The sequence below is a fragment of the Chrysemys picta genome, chromosome 1, assembly GCF_011386835.1.
Source record: "Chrysemys picta bellii isolate R12L10 chromosome 1, ASM1138683v2, whole genome shotgun sequence".
NCBI lineage: Eukaryota > Metazoa > Chordata > Testudines > Emydidae > Chrysemys > Chrysemys picta.
Window position 1 is genome coordinate 330,236,284 of NC_088791.1, and position 24,620 is coordinate 330,260,903.

Genomic DNA, 24,620 nt, shown 5'->3' on the forward strand with positions numbered 1-24,620 from the left:
GCATGCCACAGAGGAATGCTACAAAACATGGGAATCCTCTCACTTTTCATGAGCCTTTCCCATTCAGCTGGATTCTTGACCACTTGGTGTTCTAGAAACAATTCAGCAATATAGACTATTATTTATATTATCTTTCACTTATGAAAATGACACAAGTCAGTTGTCCCTTCAATGGGCAGAAAATATTCCTCAAGAGAATATCACAAATCTAGGTATCCCTATTAAAAGATTCAGTATTTGGATTGCTGGGTTAACTGAAAACTGTGTAAAATTACATGTAAGGTCTAATCCTATTCAAATTGAAGTCAATTGGATTTTTAAGAGAAATATGATCAGACATATACAGGCTTTCTATTGACTATGGGCCTGACTGAGGAAAGCATCCCTTTCAAGAAAGCTCTTAAACATGTGCTGGATCAGGGCCTAAAGTATTTGAGGAAATCTATAGGTGGGTTTTTTTAAACTAAAAAACCCTCTGTTGGGCTAATCCCTGCCCAATTTGGGGACATCTTTAAACCAAAACATGTTAGATACATTTTAAAGAACAGTGGAATCTGTAAAAATGAGTAATTTTAAACAAATGTATTTAATTATTTATACTGTCATAGGCCTGGTCCACACTAACCCCCCATTTCGAACTAAGGTACGCAAATTCCTGTAGCTGAATTTGAAGTACCTTAGTTCGAACTTACCGCGGGCCCAGACGCGGCAGGCAGGCTCCCCCGTCGATGCTGCGTACTCCTCTCGCCGAGCTGGAGTACCGGTGTCGATGGCGAGCACTTCCGTGATCGATCCGGGATCGATTTATCGCGTCTAGACAAGACACGATAAATCGATCCCAGAAGATCGATTGCTTACCGCCGGACCCGGAGGTAAGTGTAGACCTACCCATAGATGTGCTTGTATATATCTCCTACTCAGGAAGCATCTTTTGAGCATAGTTTGATAAACACCTCAATTATACAAAGATCGCCAAAAGATTCTAAATATGGCCATCAGTTACGGAGAAGGCATATCTTAAGCATAACCTGAGACTAGAGATCAATGATAGAGTAGATACATTACCTTATTTCCTCTGAAGATTTTCCCATATCTGGCAATGACAATCTTTCCAGTACAGTTAATTCCCATCTCTCTCTCCAGTTTGAAAAAGTCTTCGGTACGGCCATAGTTGACGTACACCAACTCACCCTAGTAGATGAGAGGCACAGTGAGAACGGGGATATCAGTGAGCATAAGAAAGGAGATGTGCTCTAATAAGGGGGCAATCGGGGAGCAAGGAACTCAAGTTATAACCCTGGGTCTGATGTGGGATTAAAGAACCTGAGTCTGCAAGCTGCTTGAGCACCTTTATCTCCCATTGGCTCAAATGGGAGTTGAGGGTGCTCAGAACCTCACAATGGGAGATAAAAGTGCTCCAGCAGCTGGCAGACTCAGGCTCTTTATCTTCCTGATCCTGTGCCCACTGAAGTCAATAGCAAAGCTTCCATTAACTGCAGTGGTACAGGATTGAAACCCCATCAGTTTCCCCATCTGTAAAGCGGGGACAGCAATACCTAGCTACTTCACAGGGATGTTGGGAGTCTTAATTAATTCATGCTTGAAGATTAAAAGTACAGCATAAGCATTCCTAGGTATTATTTTTACGAAGGTAATGCTTTTGGCTTTGCTTTAGTAACAAAGACGTTAGAAGACATTAGTTCTGTGGGTGGGTTGATAAAATGCTTGAAATCTTTGAAGCTATTGCAACATTGCACCCCAACTCCTTCTTTTCAATGAACTCAAGAATAACATGGATCTGCTACGACTCTGTTAATAGCAGATCCATTGTATTCTTGCGCTTACAGAAAATGAGGAGTCGGTGCAATTCTCCAATAGCTTTGAGGCCATCTGTAAGGGGGTTTATGGCAAAATGGATACAGTATATTTATTCTGGGTGTGCTGTAAATCTTTATGTTGTCATTTGGGCTTGGGCTACACTGAAAAGTTATATAGGCATAACTGCATTGGTCAGGGGTGTGAAAAAAACCTACCCCTCTAACTGACATAATTATGCCAACAAAACCCACAGTGTAGAAGCAGCTATGTTAGTGGAAGAGTGCTTCTGTCGACATAGCTAATATGATTGGGGGAGGTGGTGTTCCTATTGAAAAACTTCTTCTGTTGGCGTAGGCTGCATTGACGCTAGGAGGCTGTGCCGGTACAGACTCCATAGTGTAGACACAGACTGAGTCAATATGAGTTCTCTTACATCTATTTTGAAAAAATAATTGCATGTTAGTTTACTACTACTATGCTCCAACGCCCCAGTCGGGCACAGGGTACTAGGTGTTGTACAAATACTTGAGTAGTCACAATGTCTGCCCCAAACTGCTTATAATCCAATGAGACACCAAAGTAGGTGTGACAAATAACAGGACGGAATGGATTAGAGAGGACATGGGTGACCATTCTATATTATTTCTGTAATTTTAGCAGTGTGACGGGCACATTTCAGACAAGTATAAAAACACGAGGCCAGAACTTTGGCTGGTGTACATGGGCATAACTCCAATGAAGTCAATGGAGCTATGACTCTCACCCACTGAGGACCTGGTCCTTGGTTACTGCCTGAAAAATCAGTGTCCAGATAGATGTCACACACATGTAGCAACAGAGGAAGGAAGATACCACAATGATGGAACACCGGACTGGATGGGACCTCCTGGGTCATCGAGTCCAATCCCCTGCTGTTACAGGCAACCCCATCATATAATCCCATTCAGAAATTTATCTAGTTCCATCTTTAAAGCCAGGTAATTTTCTTGCCCCCACTACTCCTTTTGGGAGGCTATTCCAGAACCTTACTCCTGATTAGAAACCTCCTAATTTACAGACTAAATTTACTCCTGGTGAGTTTATATTCATATGTTCTTGTGCCAACAGTGTCCTTCCCTCCCTCGTGTTTACCCTCCACAATCTACCTATAGCAAACAATTATATACGCGCTAATTTTTTGTTTTGCTAGGTTAAACAATGTGCTTTTTTTTTAATTTTGGGTTTATGAATACTTCACTGAGGAGAGGACCAGGGTTTGCAAGCCTATTGGAAGAAGTGCATACATTGGGAGGCACTCCTCGAGGAGGTTCCTTGCATAAGAGGCAACTTGGAGGCAAGAGTGGGAGAAGAACATGAAGGGGATGCCAAGTTGAGCATCTTGGTTGGAATGAAATGGGTGAATAGGGGAATCAGAGAAGGACAGAGTGGAGAGGGAATGGGAACCTGGTTATGCAGAGCCTTGAAGGCAAGGACATGGTGCTTGAGTTCTAGATGGAGGGTGAGGGGAAGCCAATCAAGGGTCTGGATGTGGTCAGAGAAGTGAACAAGGAAGAGGATTTGGGTGACAACTTTTTGGGTAGATTGAATGGGACGAAGGGGACTGTCAGGAAGCCCAAAGAGGAGAAGGTTACAGTAACCGAGTTGAGGTATAGCCAAGGTCTATTGGCACAAGAGTTTTGTTGATGGGAATGGAGAGGAACAGGTGGATTTGGAGGATTTTGCACTCTTTCCCCAGCCCCTTTTTCACCAATGAAAGGGCCATTAGACAGGAGAAGAGAAACTCTGAATGCAGCAACCGTAGCAGTTGCAAGCAGAGTTGACTGAAATGTTACCAGAGTTTGAGATGAAAAGACTAAACAACCCTACATCTTGACAAAAAAAATTGGGAGGATGCTGAACTAGCAAGACAACTAGTTGGAATTCTTTGATTTGTCTACAAATTTTAATACTATTTTAAGAAAATATTCATGAATATTTTTACCATCTTTTCAAGCAACATTTATAGCTGCATCCTGCCAATTCAGCCACTCACAGGCTGGTTTCCTACACTTTTGCATAAAAATAATCCTTTGTATTTACGTTTCTTCCAATAGTTAAATCACTTCTATTGAATCAGAATCAAGTGGTGGCCTGGTTGAACCTGAAAGTTTGGGAAGATGATCTCCTATTTGTTACTCTATATACAGGTGTTTGTGAAGTATGGAACAATGGTATCTATTTTGAAGCAGTTGCCATCCTAGCAGCATAAATAAATACACCTGTATACAGAATGGCAGATTTTTCCAATCTTTCACATTCAAAAATAGCCCTGGAGCTTGGGTTTTAATGGAGCTATTTAGTTACTGGAAGAACATATATAATGAATTATCTGTATGCATTACTGTGCACATGCACAGTTATTTTCTCCTTTAATTCCAAAAAGGTACTACAGTGAATCTCTTCACCGTGGGCTGCTGGCCTCGAGAAGCATATATTTCTATAAAACAGTCGTATAAAATATGACCTACTCAAGAATTGTTCTTGAAGGGTCAAAAGGGGGATATGTAGTAGTAGGATTTTATGTTTGTATTTTTATAATAAAAAAATAATAATGTAACATGTATTAAATGTATTGGTATATGATTTGACCATATCCGGACACCACCCTTTTTAAATAGCAGAAAGGAATGGGCCATTGGTAGAGACGCCTCAGCCAGAATCTGTGTCTGGGCTGATTTCAAAGCAGTAACAGACCCTTTAGGGTCACCACTTCGTTGTAGGTTTAGCATTTTAGAATACATAAAAGAATGCAATAATTGTTTTTCTCTTGCATTGCAATTTGATGTTCCTGTTTAAATGTTCTGTGTAAATCAATTCCGTTTTGTATGTGAATGAGAAATGTGTGTGTTAAAAAAATAAATGTAAAGGCCATCACCGAACCAAATGTTCTAGAAAGGAACCAAGAACGGACACAAAAGCACCAGAAAATTACAACACGCCCCTATTAAAACGTCAAAAAAGGGCAAATTAACAACTCTAAAATAAAACAGGCACCTATCAATGGGGACAAAATAGCTGTAATCAAAACCAGCATGGGGTAACTCCCTAAAAAAATTAATAAAAAAATAAAAAGAACAATTTAAAAAAAACAAGCACTCAAACATCAATTAATTACAGCATGATGGTGCAAAACTCTTTGGTTCCAATAAAAAAACATCCACTTTATAAACAAGGTGCCTTGCCATACAACTTTAGGTTCATCCTGCCAAGACTTCTCCGGAGCATCATGTCGCAACCGACAAAACCTGTCTCCTACCTACCCGTGATCGACCTAGCTGGCCATTAGATTGATCCGGACTCTGGACTGGTAACTATAACATCGACTGGTGTGACAGCATGTGTGTGTGATTAATGTGTGTGCATATGTTAATTGCTGTATCTTCAATAAACACAGCGTATTGCCTTTTCCCCTGAAAAAGATCCCACGTGCTTCTTATAAGCATAACAGCCTGTCTTTAGAGCCCTGCGTGGATTCAAAAATGTGGATCCGCATCCGATCCACATCCGCCAGGATCAACCTGCGATTCACTAGCCGTCTTTTACCTGCATCCGCATCCACACCCACAGCAACAAGCCATCTCACAAAGGCTAGCAGTGGGTGGGGAAGTGGGGGGTGGAAGGGAAGCAAGGAGGGGGGAGGTCTTGCAGGGATGAGGCAACATGAGGGTGGGGACTGCTCCATACAAAGAGTGGACTCTACTTAAGCCAAACACGAGGGGCCAGATCTTCAGCTGGTGTAAACCGGTGATGCTCTGTTGAAGTTAGTGGAGCTGATTTACACCTGCTTGAGGTTGTGGCCTGGTTTGTTCAGACCAAACGATATGTCCATACTAAGATGATTTTTTGTAACAGCTTTCTGAAACCCTACCATGGGCTTGAGTTTCCACATGCTTTCACCAATGTAAATCATCGGGAACTCCATTGAAGTCAACAGAGTAACACTGGAGTCAAACCACTATAAGGGAGAGGAGAATCTGGCCCATTCTCCCATCATTATTTCTATAGAATGTCTAGTACAGAATCCCCAATTTTGTACATCTCCATATTTGTCAGCCAATACAAAAATGCTGATTTCTGTGCATTCATAACTGGAGAGATGTAATTATACCAATTAACGGCAGCCTGCTGGGTTTCCACAATCAGGGAAATTGTTTTACAGTGAAAGGATAAGCCAAGTCACCATAGGAGTTAAAATTTATTGTTAAAACCTTTTCATACAATTCTATAGCTTTTCATTTTTATGAATTCCTTGATTAAGCAAAGGTAATCACTGCAACATGCAGACACAATCCCACTTTTTAAGAAATACGATCAGGAAAATTAAGTACAATAAAAAGAGTCACTTATCTGAACGCTCAGGCATCTCTGACACATTACTCAAAAATACATTATAGGATGGTATTTGTTTATGAAAAATCCCAGCTTTACCTTTCAATAACCCCACTAGGAGTCACACAGCTACTTTAGATCCCCGCAGAACTTTACACCAGAACTTGCTAGTAATAGAATGAAATTCCCAGTGTTTATAGTGATGTCACTTCAAAAACGCACAAAATTATGCAAATGGTAAGAATTCAGTGTGGACTCTGTAGTAAAATCCTGAAAGACTCTTTCAATTTAATTGCAGGGCTTGTGGGTTTGGCAGATGCCCTCTATGCTACCTGCTTGCCTAGTCAGTGTCTGATTCTGCCTGCCTTTCCTGACTGGGACTACTTGTGTAGTAAAATATTATTCAAGGTGAGTAAAGGTGGCAGAACTGGACCATCAATGATGCTGATGGAGGTACTCCAGATTTACACCAGTGTACACAAGTGCAGAATTTGGCCCAATGTGTCCTCACATCACTGCTTTGCCTGTTTTCTATAAAGATTTCTATTGGATATCCAAAAATGTTTAGAACACTCTTTTTATTTAGTAAGAACACAGATGGATACCATAGTAACAAAAACAAAGGAGGCCATCAATAGGTCCTGATATATGTTCTTAAAATCGAGGCGCACAGGGCAGGATTAAGGCATAGGTATAATTGGCAGCTCCTGGAGTCACATGATGATGTCAGAATCTGAGTCTTTATTTAAAAATGAAATAAGGTCCCAATATCAGAAGATTACATTGCATACCTCCACTGAAGACAACAGAGGGATTGATCCCCAGCTGCACATCTGGCCTTATGTTTTCATCCCTCACGATTACAAAGATTTGTTGAAAATTTGAGCCCAGAACAGCCAACACAGTGGTGTCCACCTGAGTCTGCAGAGAACCTGAAACAATAGCTCAATGAGTTGTACACTAGCCTGTTCACAGAATCACAGGGTTGGAAGGGACCTCAGGAGGTCATCTAGTCCAACCCCTTGCTCAAAGCAGGACCACTCCCCAGACAGATTTTTACCCTAGTTCCCTAAATGGCCCCCTCAAGGATTGAACTCACAATCCTGGGTTTAGCAGGCCAATGCTCAAACCACTGAGCTATCCCTCCTCATTTGAGTAAGTTCTAAACTCTGAAACCTGCTGCTCTTGGAGCACTCCCTCCAATACTATCCTCACAGAGGACTCTAGATGTGTTTAGGCCCTCACTGCTCTCATTCCATCATAGTACTTTGGCAGGAGTGGGAGGGGGTTGTTTGCAAGTGCCCCACAGGCAGAATCCCCTGCTTGGGTGGGTAGGAGTTGTGTTCAATGGGTTTTAGGTTAGGTCTTTCAATTACAATTTTCTCTGTGTGCTTTCAGACAGGCTACAGTGGAGCCTTTATTATGTTTCCTGCTGGTCAGAATCTGCACTGTTAGGGGGGTTAATATTTCTCTCTTATCCTTCCTACTGGGATTCCGTTAAATAAACCAAGTAAAAAGTAAACAGGCTAATTTTCAGTACTATTTACATCTGGGATTATGCAAATTTCAGGGACAAACTCTGCTTTCTGATGTAAATCTGGAGCTACTTAATTTAAATCAATGGACGTACACTGGTGTAAATAAACGTATTTTGGACCTATAGCCTTGAATTCATTTAAATGGCTGATTTCTCTCTTCCCCACTTCTTTTTTTTAAGTTTTTGCTGTGAAGTGCCCTAGGGTTTCTTTGGAGGGGGAGGTTTGTAATGGTCTCTGTTAAATTTATGATGCCACATGCTGTAATGAGCATTCCCCCACATTCCTAATGATGTTAACTGTGGATTTGAAGCAAGCACTTTTAACAGAAACAAAGAAAATCACTTTAGAACATTATACAATCAAACAGTTTCCTTGTGATAACCAGGAGTCGAGTCTAGTCTAACTGTGGTATGTTGCTTCCTGGTCATGTGGGTGGGGGGCTCAAATTGTTATGGGTGCAGAATATTTTTCAAATGGTTTGTGCTTTTTAAAAACATCCCATTGCTTTTGTCCAACAGGAGTCTTGTTAACTACAGTTCTCATGTTGGATGTTTGGGAGCATGCAGGGTGCAAAGAAAAAAATCCATGTGCAATTTTACCTTAGTAAGACCCGTGTCTACTTGGACTCCTGGCTCCTTCAAAAGATTGTCATCGTTTCTATAAAATGAACCTCCATATATAACAAAACTAGGGCTTTCAGTAATACCACTGGGAATCGCACAGCGAGTGTAGATCCCTTCAGAACACTGTGATGATTTCATAGTATTACAAGCAAGTTCCAGTGTAAATTATAGAAATAGCACTTCAAAAACGTGCGAAATTATGCAAATGGTGGGAACTCATTGTGGACTCTGTTTGGGGTGAGGGATAGCTCAGTGGTTTAAGCATTAGTCTGCTAAACCCAGGGTTATGAGTTCAATCCTTGAGGAGGCCACTTGGGGATCTGGGGCAAAATCAGTACTTGGTCCTGCTAGTGAAGGCAGGGGGCTGGACTCAATGACCTTTCAAGGTCCCTTCCAGTTCTAGGAGATGGGATATCTCCATTAATAATTATTATATTAAAGTCTTGCAAGGCTCTTTAAATTTAATGGCAGAGCTCATGGGTTTGGCAGGTACCCTCTACCTACAAAATTAAGTCGACCTAAGTTATGTTGATGTGCAGACACTGCAGTAAAACCAATTCAATTATATGTCCACACTACACTCTTTGCGTGGGTGGTGCACCTCCTCACCAGGAGTGCTTGCACCGATTTAACTGCCAGTGTTGAGCACTGCGAGACAGTTTCTGAAAGTCGATGTAAGTAATGCAGTGCCTACACTGACACTGTCTTGACCTAACTACATCGACTTAACCGCTACACCTCTTGCAGAGGTGGAGTTATTAAGTCGGTGTAGTGGGCGAGTTACATTGGTAGGAGCTACATTTTAGTGTAGACCAGGGATCAGCAACCTTCAGCATGCGGCCCGCCAGGGTAAGCCCCATGGCGGGCTGGGCCAGTTTGTTTACCTGCCGCGTCCACAAGTCCGGTCGATTGTGGCTCCCACTGGCCATGGTTTGCTGTTCCAGGCCAATGGGGGCTGTGGGAAGCGGTGCGGGCCAAGGGATGTGCTGACCGCGGCTTCTCGCAACCCCCATTGGCCTGGAACGGCAAACCGTGGCCAGTGGGAGCCACGATTGGCCAAACCGGTGGACACGGCAGGTAAACAAACCGGTCCGGCCCGCCGGGGGCTTAGCCTGGGGGGGCCGCGTGCCAAAGGTTGCCGACCCCAGTGTAGACACTTACAGAGTTAGATTGATGTAAGATGCCTTATATCGACTTAACTCTGTAGTGTAGAGCAAGCCTCAGAGGAGGCCTTTTCTAAGAGGTCGTTCTTGCATCTAGACCTGAACATGGTAAGAAAAACTAAGATGAGGTTAGGCTGCATAAAGAATAGAATGATGAATAATATGGAGAATATTATAATGACTTTATATAAATCAATGGTGTGACCTCATCTGGAATACTGTATACAGTACTGATCATCCACATGGAAAAAGGGTATTGAAGAACTGGAGGGGGTTCAGAGATGAGTGATAAGAATAATCAAAGGTCTGGAAAAACTCTCTTGTGAAGACAGCTAACAGATTGCAATTATTTACCTTAGAAAGGAGACAAATAAGAGGGAACCATGATAAAAGTAAATAAAATAATGAAAGGTCTGGAGAAGAGAGATCGGGAACTTCTGTCCTTGTCTTGGAACAGAAGAACAAGGGGACATTTAATTAAATTAAAAGGTGGGAAACTCAAGAAATAATTTTACACAAAATGTGTGATTAAACTGTGGAACGCATTGCCACAGGAAGTCATTGAGATAAAGCATTTAAAAAGACTTTAAAAGGGAATTGGATATTTATATGGATAACAAAAATACCCAGAGTTATGATTAATAACAAACATTTGGAAAGGCTATTAAACCTCATGCTTTGGAGTTTAAACCAATCTCTAACTATTCAAAAGCAGGATGAGATTTACATGAGGGCAGATTACCCCACATCTGCTTACTGAAGGGTTCTTGCACCTTCCTAGGAAGCATCTAGCACTGGCTACTGTCAGAGACAGTATACATAGGTCTGATCGCATATGGCAATTCCTATGATCTCCTCTGTTCCATAGCTGCAGTCTTGATACTGAACTCCGCTTTGTCTGTACACAAGAGCCTTATTGTGTGCCCGTCTAGTTGTAGTGTCCCTGTAAAGCACAGCTGTCTTAAAGGTCATGAATGGTGGTCTTTGAGGCAGCTTGCACTCATCCTGTTATGTGCCTTGTGGACCAGGATCTTAGTCACTCCCGCAACAGATAGGCTGGCAGTGGAGCTCTCAGCACAGTGCTAGGATTAGGGCCCTACCAAATTCATGGCCATGAAAAACGTGTCACGGACTGAGAAATCTGGTGTCCCTCTGTGAAATCTGGTCTTGTGTGCATTTACCCTATACAGATTTCACGGGGGAGATCAGCCTCTCTCAAATTGGGGGTCCTGACCCAATAGGGAGTTGCGGGGTGGGGCCAAAAGGTTATTTTAGGGCGGTCGTGGTATTGCCAGCCTTACTTCCGTGCTGCTTTCAGAGCTGGGTGGCAGGAGAGTGGCAACTCTTGGCCAGGCATCCAGCTCTGAAGGCAGCACCCCACCAGCTGCAGCAGAGAAGGAAGGGTGGCAATACCATACCATGCTACCCTTACTTCTGCGCTGCTGCTGGCGGTGCCACTGCCTTCACAGCTGGGCTCCCAGCCAGCAGCCGCCGCTCTCACGCTGCCCAGCTCTGAAGGCAGCACTGCCATCAGCAACAGTGCAGAAGTAAGAGTAGTAGAACCGCAACCTCCCCTGCAATAACCTTGCGATCCCCCCCAAAAAAACTCCTTTTCGGGTCAGGCCCCCTAGAGTTACAACACCATGAAATTTCAGATTTAAATAGCTGAAATCATGAAATTTACAATTTTTAAAACCCTATGACCATGAAATTGACCACAACGGACCATGAATTTGATGGTCTAACTATGATGTGTTCTTGCCTGCGTTTGTTGGCCAGGGGGAGTGCTGCTCCAAGCTGTATGAGCTTTTGCTTCCTGGTAGAGGTCCCATTTATACTTTTACAAAGAGCAAGTTGCCATCTTCTTCTTCAGTTGTGTGCATGGGGCCAAAATCATAGGTAGCATAAATTTGCTCATCAAAAATATTTTTATGTACCGCAGGTATGCATCAACCCTGATGGGGTGGTCGTACTGTATCCAAAGAAGGGAGAATTCTATCAGAAGCAAGGCAGTCACCCCACGTCTGCCTTCAGTTCAGTAACATTATTTGAACACGCTCCCAAGAGCATGCCAGGGAAGTACAGCAAGCAGGATTTGGCCCATAAATATAATGAGCTGATAATGGAGTGGGCATCCCTGGCTAAAACATAACTCACAAGTGAAAAGGGGCTCTGATCTTGTGCAGTTGAACCAATCATATCTTATGTTGCCTCTCCTAAAGGAGCCCATGTAATGTTCCATGATTGATACAGAAACTATTAGCGACAGCATTCAGACTAATGGGAAGGCCACTGTGCCTAGGCAAGGATGATCTTGTGGCTGGGGCACTGGACTGGGACTCACCAAACCTGGATTTTAATTCTTGACAGTGACAGACTTCCTGTGGGCCCTCAGGCAAGTCCTCCCCTCTGTGTATCAGTTCCCCACCTATGAATGGGAATAATACTTCCTTTCTCCCACCCTCTGTTTGCCTTGTTTGCTTAGATTGTAACGTCTTGGGACAGGGACTGTCTCTTACTATGTGCCTGGCACAAGAGAGCCCAGATAGTGTTTGGGGCCCCTACGTCATACAATTATACAAATAATAAATAACAGGGGAAGCAGTTGGCACTGATGTAGACTGTACTGTATCTGTTGTATGGAGAAACTAAAGACTTCAAGCTGCCAGGTCTGCTGACTTGGAACTTCTCACAAGCACTAAAACTAATTGTATGGGGGGTAGGGGTAAAAGCATATAGTTAGTATAAAAAGAAAACCCATCATCTAGAATTTTCTGATATGTAATGGAGCAGCCCATTGGAATACTTTATTGTTGATAGCACTAGCTCAATGTATGAAGATTTTGCCAACTCTGAGACTACAAGTAAGGAACAATTAGCATCCAATTCTTTGAAGAGAAAGTCTGGTGTCTCTCAGGCATCATTTTTTTTCCTCAGATAACATTCATGTATTTAATTTTAATTAGTTTTTCGAAAAGGCAGCTTCAGCCTTTCAGATCTATGGGTATTGTTCCCCTACTTTCTATCACTTATTGTGGCTCACCAGAGACCAAATAAAATGACACAGTCAGAGTGTTTTTCTCAGGATACTATTTTATGACAGGCGGTCATAATCCATGAGTGTTCCCATACACCATGCTCCAAATGTCCTGCTGCAGTTCTACAAAATCTCATTAACTGAAAATTGCCTGGTGAATAGAGTTTATCTGGTCTGATTTTCCAGCTACCTCTGAATATTAAACCAAACTGTGAGCAGGATACCTTTAATTTTCTGGACTTGAGCAGCCTATTACTAAACTCCAAAAAAAAATAGTAATTAACAGCCTGACATAACACAGGGAAGCTCGTGCTCTACAGACTAGTTTTACAAGGAAGCCTCTGTCCTTTGGAACCCTCTGCAAAACAGGAGGTACCAAAAATAATACTCCACGGAATGTTCTAAAGTGCAAATGTCTGTTAACACAAGAGCACTGGGATTTAACAAGAGCCAGATTGTACCTGATTCTTGCCCATGTGTGCCGGGCGGGGGAAAGACACAAAAAGCTTTCCCTAACTCCTCTTCTGCAGTGGGCAGCACAACTGACTGGATGCACATTCCCCCCATACACAATTATTTCCAGATCCATTTGGTATAATCAGTGACCTCAAGGAACTACTCGCCCTAAGACAAGGGTAGCTTGCCTAGAATTTTTTGTAACCAAAACTTTCCACACCACATGGGGGTCTGATCCTGCATTCCTTATACTCCAGCCACCGTCAATGGGAGTTCTGGGTGCATAGGAAATGAAGGATCCAGCCCATGATGAGTGCCATATGATTTCTCATCATTTCTGGAAATGTGGTGCTTTCTAAGAATGACACGGCAGTGACAGCAACAAAGAGTCCTGTGGCACCTTATAGACTAATGCTGCTTTTACAGATCCAGACTAACACGGCTACCCCTCTGATACTTGATGGCAGTGACAGTGGCACAAGATATTGCGAGGTGGGACTGTGGCAGCATTCACAGAAACACTGGTACTTTCAGAAGCAACACAGCAATAAGGCACCCACCATTACTCCATAGATTGTGTGGCTGATTAAAGTATAACCACGCAGATACCCACGAGTACCGAGCATTTCATCACCAGCTAATGTTTCATACAATGTCTTTTGAAGGAGTTGGGGTATGGGTTAAATACTCATTGCTCATAATAGGGCTTGTCTATACTGGTAAAATGGATCATGTTAGAAAAGTTATTAAACTCATATTGTTTAGCTAACATGATGGTAAAAAAAAAAAATTGCCCTGAGAGGCCATGGGGTAGATTTTTAGAGGCATAAAGGACACTTAAGCACTTTACTGAATTTCAATGGGAGTTAAGCACCTATGTGCCATTACCATTACTTGCGTCTGATGAAGTGGGCATTCACCCACGAAAGCTTATGCTCCAATACTTCTGTTAGTCTTAAAGGTGCCACAGGACCCTCTGTTGCTTTTTACAGATTCAGACTAACACGGCTACCCCTCTGATATGTGCCATTTGACCTTCTGAATATCTACCTCCATGTCTACCTTAGGAGAAATATGTATTTTAACATGTGCTAGCTAGCACATGGTATTTTAATAAGTATTAGTCAGCTGTGTTTGCTGCTTAAGCTAGCTTGTTTTGAAATATGGTTGTCCTTAGTGTAGACAAGGGCAAAGTAGCATTTAACACTGTGCTAATTAAAACATGTCAGTTAACACACTTTCTAACATGACGTATTTTCCCCAAATAGACAAGCCCATAAGATACAAAGTTTCTCCTTGGACAATATCCTGTCCTCACTGAAGTCAATGGCAAATTCCCATTGACTTCAATGGGGCCAGGATCCCTTATGTTTAATATGGCACATTTATATGGCCATCTTCTGAGATACTGAAGCTCAAAATTTCTATTGATGTCAATGGAAGCCGTGGGTACACAACACCTTTGAAAACAATGTTATTTATTTAGATACTTAAATATGGATTTAGGATCCTGACTTTTTACCCAAGATTGAAAATATTAAACTAAGTTTACAGTGATCACTGGGGTAGAATATAGCAGCCAACAACACTAAACATCTTTTTTTTAGAAAGAGTCAAAAAAGGAACATCTTCAACTGAAGCTAGAGGGTGAAATTTAAGCAGGCAAATATAATTGCCTAATTCAAAATTTTCCCAATACACAAGGGCTAACACTTGCTAGGGATGATGTGGTCTCATGGTATGAGTGTAGGATAGGGTTGCCAACCCTCCAGAATTGTCCAGGAGTCTTCAAGAATTAAAGATTAATCTTTTAAGATTATGTCACGTGATGAAACCTCCAGGAATACGTCCAACCAAAACTGGCAACCCTAACATAGGGTGGGGAGCCTGGAATTTGAGAGTTCTAACCTCTTTACCTCTGGTACCCCTTGGGCTGAGAAGGCACTGTATGGTGGCACAACATCTGTAACAGTCTCATATCCTGGAGGGGGAGGCTCAAATAATGATGTATTGAAGATCTAGTTTGAAAGAAGAAAAAGACATATTAGAAAGAGCCACAGTCCAAATGGGCATATTTCTCAGATGGTTATGGTTTAGATCAATTTAGTTCTGCTGTCTAACCCAGGGTTCCTCCCGCCCAGCTATTGGGCATGCGCTTCAGGTTGCAGGCTAAAGCCCTGATCTTGCAAAGAGAACTAAGTAGGGAGACCCTGCACCAGCAAGGAGCCCCAATAAAATATGCATGAGCACAGTGGCCCACCCATATGGCTCTCTCTGCGCAATATGCAACCCAAGGTTAGATAACACAGTGGTAAAAAGATCTAAGTTTTGTATACACCACAGCTTCTACCAGCAAAGGAGCTGCCCGGGTGGTGAACTACACATCCAGTTTTTGCTTGTATATATACAGCCTTAGTCCCACGCTCTAGCCCTAGACACACACGGCCACCCTTACAACTGCTAAGTTTGCTCCACTATAAGTATGTGACTAATGAAGCTGAATGCAGCTTTTCTCCTTATATTTGGAGTGGTAGTTTAAAAATAACACAGTAATAAGCAGCATTCATGTAGTACATCCATAGACCACAATACATTCTACAAATATGGGCAAGTATTAATAATAATAATATATGGAGATATACCTATCTCATAGAACTAGAAGGGACCTTGAAAGGTCATTGAGTCCAGCCCCCTACCTTCACTAGCAGGATCAAGTACTGATTTTTGCCCCACATCTGTAAGTGGCCCCCCCCTCCTCAAGGATTGAACTCACAACCCTGGGTTTAGCAGGCCAATGCTCAAACCACTGAGCTATCCCCCCCCCCCAGTTGCCAATCTACAGTAGGGGAAATTAAGGTACAAAAAGAATAAGGTCTCAGTTTTGGTCCAAAGCTGGTCAGTGACAGTCTCTTACCACTGACTTCAATGATCTTTGGATTGGGCCTAACATGATTTTCATACAGTAAAATATTAGCAGAGTGGAGAATAGATTTCCCCTCCCCGCACCCACAGTTTCTTATCCCAAGGTATATGAAAGTGAGTTTTTCCTCTTAGGGCTTGTCTACATGGGGAGCGAATCCTGATTAATTATCTATGTGGCCACTCTTATTCTGAATTATTTTAATCCACTTAATCCTTCAGTGGACTAAAATAATTCAAAATAAGGCATTCCTAATCCAAAATAAGAGCATCCACAGAGTGAGTTAATAAGGATTAACTATTCCACTTTAAATTCACATCCTACTCTAATCCAAATTAACTTCCCTGTGTAGACAAACCCTGAGATGCAAAACCTGATGTCTTCTTTACCTCATTTCCATGCTCATCAATAATTGAGATGTAGTTGGGATTCGTTTCATTAGGGTAGGACAACAGGACATCATAGTGAACCAGCTCAACTGAATCCAATCCAAATTCCTTCCACTGGGCTTGGATTTGCTGTGCAAGGCGCAGGTTCTCAGCTGTGCCTGCGAGGTGAGGACGCTGTGTAAAATTACTAGGGAAAGGAATGGGCATTTATTAGCAGTCAATACTAGGAACTGGACTTTGTAATTAGAAGTGAGCTTCTTGATTTAACTGGAAACAAGTACATTTTAAAACATAAAAAGCCATCAGAACTGCCCAGAATAAACCAGCTACCCTGTCATCCCTGTACTTATGGTTTTAAGTCAGTTTTATAAACGTAGAAATCAAAGACTTCAGTTTCCCCTCAACTATTACTACTTTCCCCTTCTAGAAAGCAGTGTTGCCTTGTGCATAGATCACTGCATTGAAATTCAGGAGACCTGGGTTCTATTCCCAGCTCTACCATTGGACTGTTAGATGAGGCCTTCACCACTCAGTTTCTCCCTCTCTAAAACAGGGATAATGATACTGACCTCCTTTGTAAAGCACTTTGAGATCTACTGATAAGAACTAGATATTATTATTATTATTCCCCTGTACTACAGCCGAACAAACACTGAAGAACCTGATTTACAAATTTACTCAAAATCTGATCTCTAAATTTGATTTGCTACTGTTCACGGGGCCATATGATATGCAATATTCATGATGTTTTTCATAAGTCTTCATGAATTTTGGCACAAATGATTATTTGTCCAAAAAACACCTTCTCCTCTGGTGGGACCCACAGTCCAGGTCACCTCCTCTTGTCTCAAATAGGGAGTTGAGCGGGATGAGAGGAACCCGGGCCCACCCTCTACTCCGGGTTCCAGCCCAGGGCCCTGTGGATTGCAATTGTAGGGTTACCATATTTCAACAATCAAAAAAGAGGACGGGAGGAGCCCCGCCCCTGTCCTAGCCCCACCCCTGTCCTAGCCCCGCCCCCGTCCTGTCCTAGCCCCGCCCCTGCCCCTTCCACTCCCTCCCACTTCCTGCCCCCTCAGAACCCCCAACCCTCCCCCCCACTCCTTGTCCCCTGACTGCCCCGCAGGACTCCACACCCTCCCTAAGCCTCCCTGCCTCTTGTCCCCTGACTGCCTCCTCCTGAGACCTTCCCCACATCCTAACTGGCCCCCTAGTACCCTACCCCCCTACCTGTCCCCTGACTGCCCCAACCCTTATCCACACCCCCACCCCCTGACAGCCCCCCCCCAGAACTCCTGACCCATCTAAACCCCTCTGCTCCCTGTCCCCTGACTGTCCCCTCCTGGGACCCCTGCTCCTAACTGCCCTCCAGAACCCCACCCCCTACCTAAGCCTCCCTGTTCCTTATCCCCTAACTGCCCCTTCCTAAGACCCCTCTCCCTAACTGCCCCCCAGGACCCTACCCCCTACCTGTACCCTGACTGCCCAAAACCTTATCCACCCTCCCCCAGAAAGTCCGCCCCGAACTCCCCCCCCCCGCTCCTTGTCCCCTGACTGCCCCCTCCTGGGACCCCTGCTCCTAACTGCCCCCCAGAACCCCACCCCCTACCTAAGCCTCCCTGTTCCTTGTCCCCTAACTGCCCCCTCCTGAGACACCCCCCCCACCTGTACCCTGACTGCCCAAAACCTTACACCCCCAACCCCCAGACAGCCCCCCCAGAACTCCCAAACACCCCCCCCGCTCCTTGTCCCCTAACTGCCCCCTCCTGAGACCCCCCCACCTGTACCCTGACTACCCAAAACCTTACACCCCCAACTCCCAGACAGCCCCCCCCGAACTCCCTGACCCATTCAACCCTCCCCCCTGCTCCCTGTCTCTTGATTACCCGCCCCCCCGAACCTCCTTGCCGCTTCTCTGGCCCCCGGCCCCCTAGCACGCTCGACAGCGGGGGAGGGCAGCAGGCTCGGAGCTCCAGACGAACAGCCGGCGATCTGTGAGTGCAGGGAGGGCGGGGGAGGGAGAGGAGGGGAGTGGTGTCAAGTTTCAGGAGGGAGGAGGGGGAAGTGCAAGCAGGGCTCTGGCTCTGGCTGTTGGAGCACTGGCTGCTTTGTAAGCGCGCGCACGCTCTGCATGGGAGGGGGGGAGGAGGGGAAGTCCGGACATTGACAAATTCCCCCCGGACGCTATTTTTAACCCGAAAAAGCCGGACATGTCCAGGGGAATCCGGACGAATGGTAACCCTATGCAATTGTCTACAGTGTCTCTTGTAACAGCTGTGTGACGGCTACAACTCTCTGGGCTACTTCCCCATGGCCTCCTCCCAACACCTTCTTTATCCTCACCACAGGACCTTCCTCCTGATGTCTGGTAACACTTGTACTTCGCAGTCCTCCAGCAGTACGCCTTCTCACTCTCAGCTTCTTGCGCCTCTTGCTCAAACACGCCTCACTAACTGAAGTGAGGTCCTTTTTAAAACCAGGTGCCCCAATTAGCCTGCCTGTCCTAATTGATTCTGGTAGCTTCTTAATTGGCTCCAGGTGTCCTAATTAGCCTGCCCTTAATTGGTTCCAGCAACTTCCTGATTGTTCTGGAACAGCCCATTATCTTACTCAGGGAAAAGGGACCTGCTTAATCTGGGGCTAATATATCTACCTTCTATCACTTTCCTGTAGCCATCTGGCCTGACCCTGTCACAGTATCTAGTGCAGGGATCGGCAACCTTCGGCCCGCAGCCCACCAGGGTAAGCCCCCTGGCAGGCCGGGCCGATTTGCTTACCTGCCGCATCCACAGATTTGGCCAATCGCAGCTCCCACTGGCTGCGGTTCGCCATTCCAAGCCAATGGGGACGGCAGGAAGCAGCGCGGGCCAAGGGATGTGCTGGCCGTGGCTTCTCGCAGCCCTCATTGGCCTGAAACGTCGAACCGCGGCCAGTGGGAGCCGCGATCGGCCAAACCTGCGGACATGGCAGGTAAACAAACAAACCTGGTGGGCCGCGTGCTAAAGGTTGCCAATTCCTGATCTAGTGCTTCCTTTGTTTTACATTACTTACTTAAATACTTACTTTTTTAATTACACTGATATTGCTTTTTGAAAATACTAGATTATGTACTTTTAAATACATGCCATCTGCCACATTGTGCACCCTTGTGTACAGTGGCATCTAAGCCCTAATCTGGGGAGAATTCCTGATACGCTAGTACTCTGGTGAAGATCAGGCAATGCAACTTTTACAGAGAGCAGTTACTAGCCAAGCCCTAGAGTCACTATATTAGTCAGTGATGCAATATTATGTGAACTGCAGAGATACGATTGAGAACAACTTTGACCCTTGCTCCCTAGATCAATGAGAACAGAGTTGGCAAACTGAGCATTCTGGAAGACCCGTGTTCCTCTTCTTTTACAAAGAATGTTTGTGGTTAACCCAACATTCCCTAAGTTAATATTAAGCCCATGTTCTAACATGGTGTTGTGGCAACTGTTCTGGTAAAGGTGTCAACTCCTGGGTGACATGTAGAACTGAGGCCCTGACCATTTGTGGTCATTAAAGAGCCAGTCACATTTTTCATTAGAGTTGGGAACGTTTAACTCCCAGGATCTTGGCTAAGGTCCATTTCAAGTAATTGAATTCTCTATCCTTATATTCCCTTTGCTGTTTTAATTGGATGTTGTGTTCATTTCCTGCACCAATCTGCTGTTCAGTATTACTGTTGTGTAACTGCCACATTCTACCTCAGAGCTGCCTGCGTTTTGAAAGCTGAGGCAGCAATGTTTGCGGTGGGCATAGAGATAGGGAGTTCTGATGGCATAAAGCAATCCTACCGCAAGAATGTTTAGCAACCATCTTACTTTGGTAATAACCAAATCCTGGTTTAAAATTTTATTTCCTATACAATCCTGGGCATTTAGCCTGATCTTATTTAGTCCAGGGTAATTTAATAATTGCAATGGTTTGTGGCAAATGCATTTAACATTAAATCAGTGGAATTGCCATGATCTCATCAAGTGAGATTGGTTTTCTAAGAACATTTAAACCTAGGCCCAAGCATGTGTTTTTTAAAAGGTTGGGAGTTATATGTAAGGCAGAATCCCTAAATCACTGATACTTCTTACACTGAAAGTTAATTACTAGCAATAAACAGAGGTCTCTGGTCTGTTCCTGACTGGAATTAATAATAACTTCTAACAAATGCTGGACTCCATTAAGAGACTACTAATAAATTTACCCAACCACGTCATATAAATTACTAAATGTGTCTCAACTTTTCCCTAATTAAGGTTTCTAGAATAAATTATGGAAATTAAGGACTATTATCGGGTGTTGTTTTTTTTAATCTATGCTCCCCCCCCATCCTCTTGTACCATTGTCTCAATTTTCAGGAGATGCTAACAGCCTTCCAGCCAGGCTTTAACACAAGGACAAGATTATTTAAAACATTATGGACCAGATCCTCAAATCCAAAATCAGTGGGAGCTAGGTGACTAAATACCACAGACAATCTGGGCCTACCCTCCTAGTTAACATGCCTTGGGATGGGTGAGTGGAATAAGCCTTTTGGATTAAATGTATCCTTAAGAAGGAACTTGAAGGTGTGAGAACCACAGATTTATTTTGTGGTAATTGGTCAGATTTTAAATTGACCAGCTGGGGCCATCTCCAGATGCCCATCTCCAGACGCCCATATCAATTATTCTCATCACAAAGGAGTAGAGCTTAGAGGCATGTCAGAGAGGAGATTCCAGACATAGGGTCCACATGGAAAGAATCGCCAGGTAAGAGTGGCAGACGAAAATGAAAAGGACATGTGACTTGGACATAGCAAATGTGAGTAGAAGACAAGAGCAGACAGGGAGGAGGGGCTATCCTGCAAATAGTCTGGAAGGCAAGGACCTGCTGCCTGGTTCTCCTCCCATTTACACTGGTGTAACTCCGCTAACTTCCCCGATCCACTTTATCTTCCTTTGAAGTCAGAGTATTGCCTGAAAATTGATGCAGAGTAAACACTCCCCTGCAAATGGAACCTGGCTGCAGTGGGGGAGCCTGGGCTGTGATGGGGTGGCAGCCTTGACCTCTGGTCCTCTGATACGGTTCACCACCCCAGAGAAGCACAGAGTGAGGGTTTGAACACTGAAATCATTGGACCTTGCTCTCTATAGAGGGACCACTGTTTCCCACAAAAGTTACGAAGCAACAGGAAGAGCTGTGATGGGCTCCACTGTCAAACATGACTCACATGGGTATTTTAGACAGAGGCTATAACCCAAAGTCTGTTTACAAACCTAGTCATTGTACCAGTTGATCACAGATGAATGTTGTGGATAGAAGTACGGACTTCACTTACTATAGAAACTGCTTGATGTTTTCAGCTTTCATTTCAGCCATAAATACCTTCTTCACCTTCTCATGAGAAATAGGGGCTGTTACCTCATCAGTAGGTTTTGTAAACCAGCCTGCAAAATACAACGATAAGCGCACTAGGAAAACATTATTTCTATGGGCCATGACAATAACTTTCAGTATCAGTTCAAGATTTTATCATGCCTTTTATTATTGGATTTATTACACTAGTGTTTAGAGGACCCAACCAAGATCAAAGTCTGATATGTGAGACATTGAACCAACACAAAGTAAGAGAGCTTATAGCCTGGATAGATAAGATAGATGGAATGGGAAAAAAGGAAATATTATCCCTATTCGTCAGTGCAACCCTACTTGACTGTGGATTTTGAAGAGTTCCATCTACTGTCCCATAAGCACCAGGCCACCAAATGACTAATTACCTTGGTTCAATTCATCTCAGCAGAAAGACAGCATCTTTAGAAAGATGCACAGAAACAAGGAAGGATGTGGGTTGCAAGTTTATGGGGTGACATGTAAATCTCTGTAACTTTGGGCTCTGCATACTCCGGACTTTTCTCCTATGAAACATTGGTTATTATAACGTCTCCTTAAACAAAAGTTAACTGTTGTAATGATTGTTTTGTTTCTGATATTTAAAGGGCAAGGATTTGTAAACTTATTCAAACGTCCTAAATAATTATTTTAAAAAAACCAGTTAGAACAGTAAAGACAGAGGATGTGCTCCACCAGGGACATCTGGTTATAGAAACTAGAATTCCAGTAGTTCTGAGTTCCATTTTTTAAAAGAGCTCCCCTCCTCCCCCCACCCCCCTCACACACACACACACAGAGTTTTCTGTGTGAATACGGCAGAGATTACATCGGTAACTTCAAAATGTAGAAAGGGAAATATACAACAGGGAAAAACCCTTCAGTGACAGAGAGGGGGACTAGCACAACCTAATACATATGTCCATCTCTCTGAGCAGAAAATAATTCAGTTAAGGCTTTCTAGCGATACAAACCATGAATAAATGGCAAAGAAACCCCCAAGATTAAAGATAGGACTTTTTGGTCCTTTTCTTATACCTTTTTCCATTACTGCTCCCTTTTAACCTGTGGAATTGGGGGAAAATGGAAGTCTCCTATGGAAAATGCTCAGTTCAGTGGTGGGGAAGATGAGGAATTAAAAGAAAAACCTCCAAAGGAAGAAGTGTATGCTCTCTACCAGCCAGTCTGTGGCTATTCATCTGGGACTCTTTGTTTCAGTGTGTTTGTTTCATTCTTTCAGTGTGTGTCTCTCTTCTGCCTTTTGTTCTGGCCCTGTCTCTGCTATTCCTCTCCCTGACAAACTGTGAAACAATCACACCCAAAACACCAATTCCGCCCTTCCCCCACGCCACGCACTTGCTTGTGAGCTCAGTTGCTGTGAAGTCCGAGGTGTTGCATGGGGCGCTTTACCCTGCAGTGAGTGACTGCAAAGTGGAGCGGGTTTGATCTCCTGGAGCAGTGGTTTTCAAACTGCGGGTCAAAACCCAGTACTGGGTCGCGGCGGCTCTAGTCAGCACTGCCAACTGGGCCGTTAAAAGTCCCGATGGCGGTGCTGCCCAGCTAAGGCAGGCTAGTCTCTACCTGTTCTGACACTTCGCTGCGCCCCAGAAACAGCCAGCAGCAGGTACGGCTCCTAGGCAGGAGGGCCACGGGGCTCTGCGCGCTGCCCCCGCCCTGAGCACTGGCCAGGAATTGGTCAATGGCAGTTGTGGGGGTGGTGCCTGTGGGCGAGAGCTGTGCAGAGCCGCATGTACGCCTCCACCTAGGAGCCGGACCTCCTGCTGGCTGCTTCCGGGGCGCAGCACGGTCTGCAGCGCCAGGACAGGCGGGAAGCCTGCCTCTGCTCCTAGGCTGCGCCACTGACTGGGAGCCACCGGAGGTAAGCCCGCACCCCAACCCTGTGCCCCAATCCCCTGTCCCAGCCATGAGACCCCCTCAAATCCAGGGCCCGCTCCTGCATCCCAAACCCCTCATCCCCAGCCTCACCCCAAAACCTGCACCCCCAGCCCAGAGCCCTGACCCCTCCCATGCACCAATCCCCAGCCCTGAGTCCCCCCAAACCCAGAGCTCCCTCCTGCACCCCAAATCCCTCGCTCCACCCCAGAGCCTGCACCCCCAGCCCAGAGCCCTGACCTCCTCCCGCACCCCAACACTCTGCCCAGCCAAGCCCTCTCCCACACCCTGAATCCCTCATTCCCGGCCCCAGCCCCCAGCCCTCACCCCAACCCCTCCCCAGCCCCATCCACACCCCAGACCCTTCATCCCCAGCGGGCATCAACAATTTTCTTCAACTGGGTCGCCAGAAAAAAAAGTTTGAAGACTTGGAGACTGACCTGGAGAAGAACGAACAAACCTCGCCTGACCTAAAGGGGCTCACTCCCTGTGTGGGCCTGTAAGGAAGCCCCCACCCCCTTTATCCCAGCCAGAGCCCTCCTCGCCTCCCCGCCCCAAAGCCTGGCCCCAAGCTCGCTGCACAGTACCGATGAGGAAGCCGAGCAGGAGCAGCGCGGCTACCCCCAGGCTCAGGGCACAAACGCGACCCCTGCTGCCCCGCGGCGAGGTCCGCTCGGCGCCGCTCCGGAGCGCGGTCCACATGCTGGCCCGGTCGGGCTGCTCTGCGCTGCCCGGCGATCCGGCCCTGAGCTGGGCGCTGCCACTTGTCCCCAGCCCGCTCCGCGCCGGGGCGAAGTCCGGTTCGCTCCCGCAGGCAGGGACGGGCGATTCCGGACTACGGCGCCTCCCTGAACCCAGCCCGGGCCCCAGCAACTCTCGCTGCGTGGCAGAGGCGCCTGCCCTGGGAGGCAGCTCCGCAAGTCTCCGGCCTCTTAAGGGAGCAGGAATTTGTTTCGGTTAGAGACGGGCTCAGATCAGCCCCTCCCCAATTCAAAGGCCCTGGGAAGATCCGGATCCCGAGCCA

The 24,620-nt window shown here is 45.1% G+C and overlaps 1 protein-coding gene across 4 annotated transcripts in view; it reads right to left on the minus strand.

The window, feature by feature from the left end:
• The window catches only part of LOC101934265 (Putative N-acetylated-alpha-linked acidic dipeptidase), a 55,258-nt gene that overhangs the window by 29,946 nt on the left and 692 nt on the right, over nt 1–24,620 (minus strand). The window contains exons 1-5 of one of the 4 annotated variants that reach the window (XM_005304063.5): nt 24,184–24,578; nt 21,654–21,762; nt 16,313–16,499; nt 14,920–15,021; nt 1,066–1,191 (exon numbers count right to left, since the gene is read on the minus strand). In XM_005304063.5, coding sequence (XP_005304120.1) covers nt 1,066–1,191; nt 14,920–15,021; nt 16,313–16,499; nt 21,654–21,762; nt 24,184–24,298 — 639 coding nt within the window. In that variant the 5' untranslated portion in view covers nt 24,299–24,578. Of the gene's footprint in view, nt 1–1,065; nt 1,192–14,919; nt 15,022–16,312; nt 16,500–21,653; nt 21,763–22,092; nt 22,231–24,183; nt 24,579–24,620 lie in introns of those variants that run through there. The other 3 variants (XM_042856000.2, XM_065581673.1, XM_024108463.3) reach the window with 3 other exon arrangements.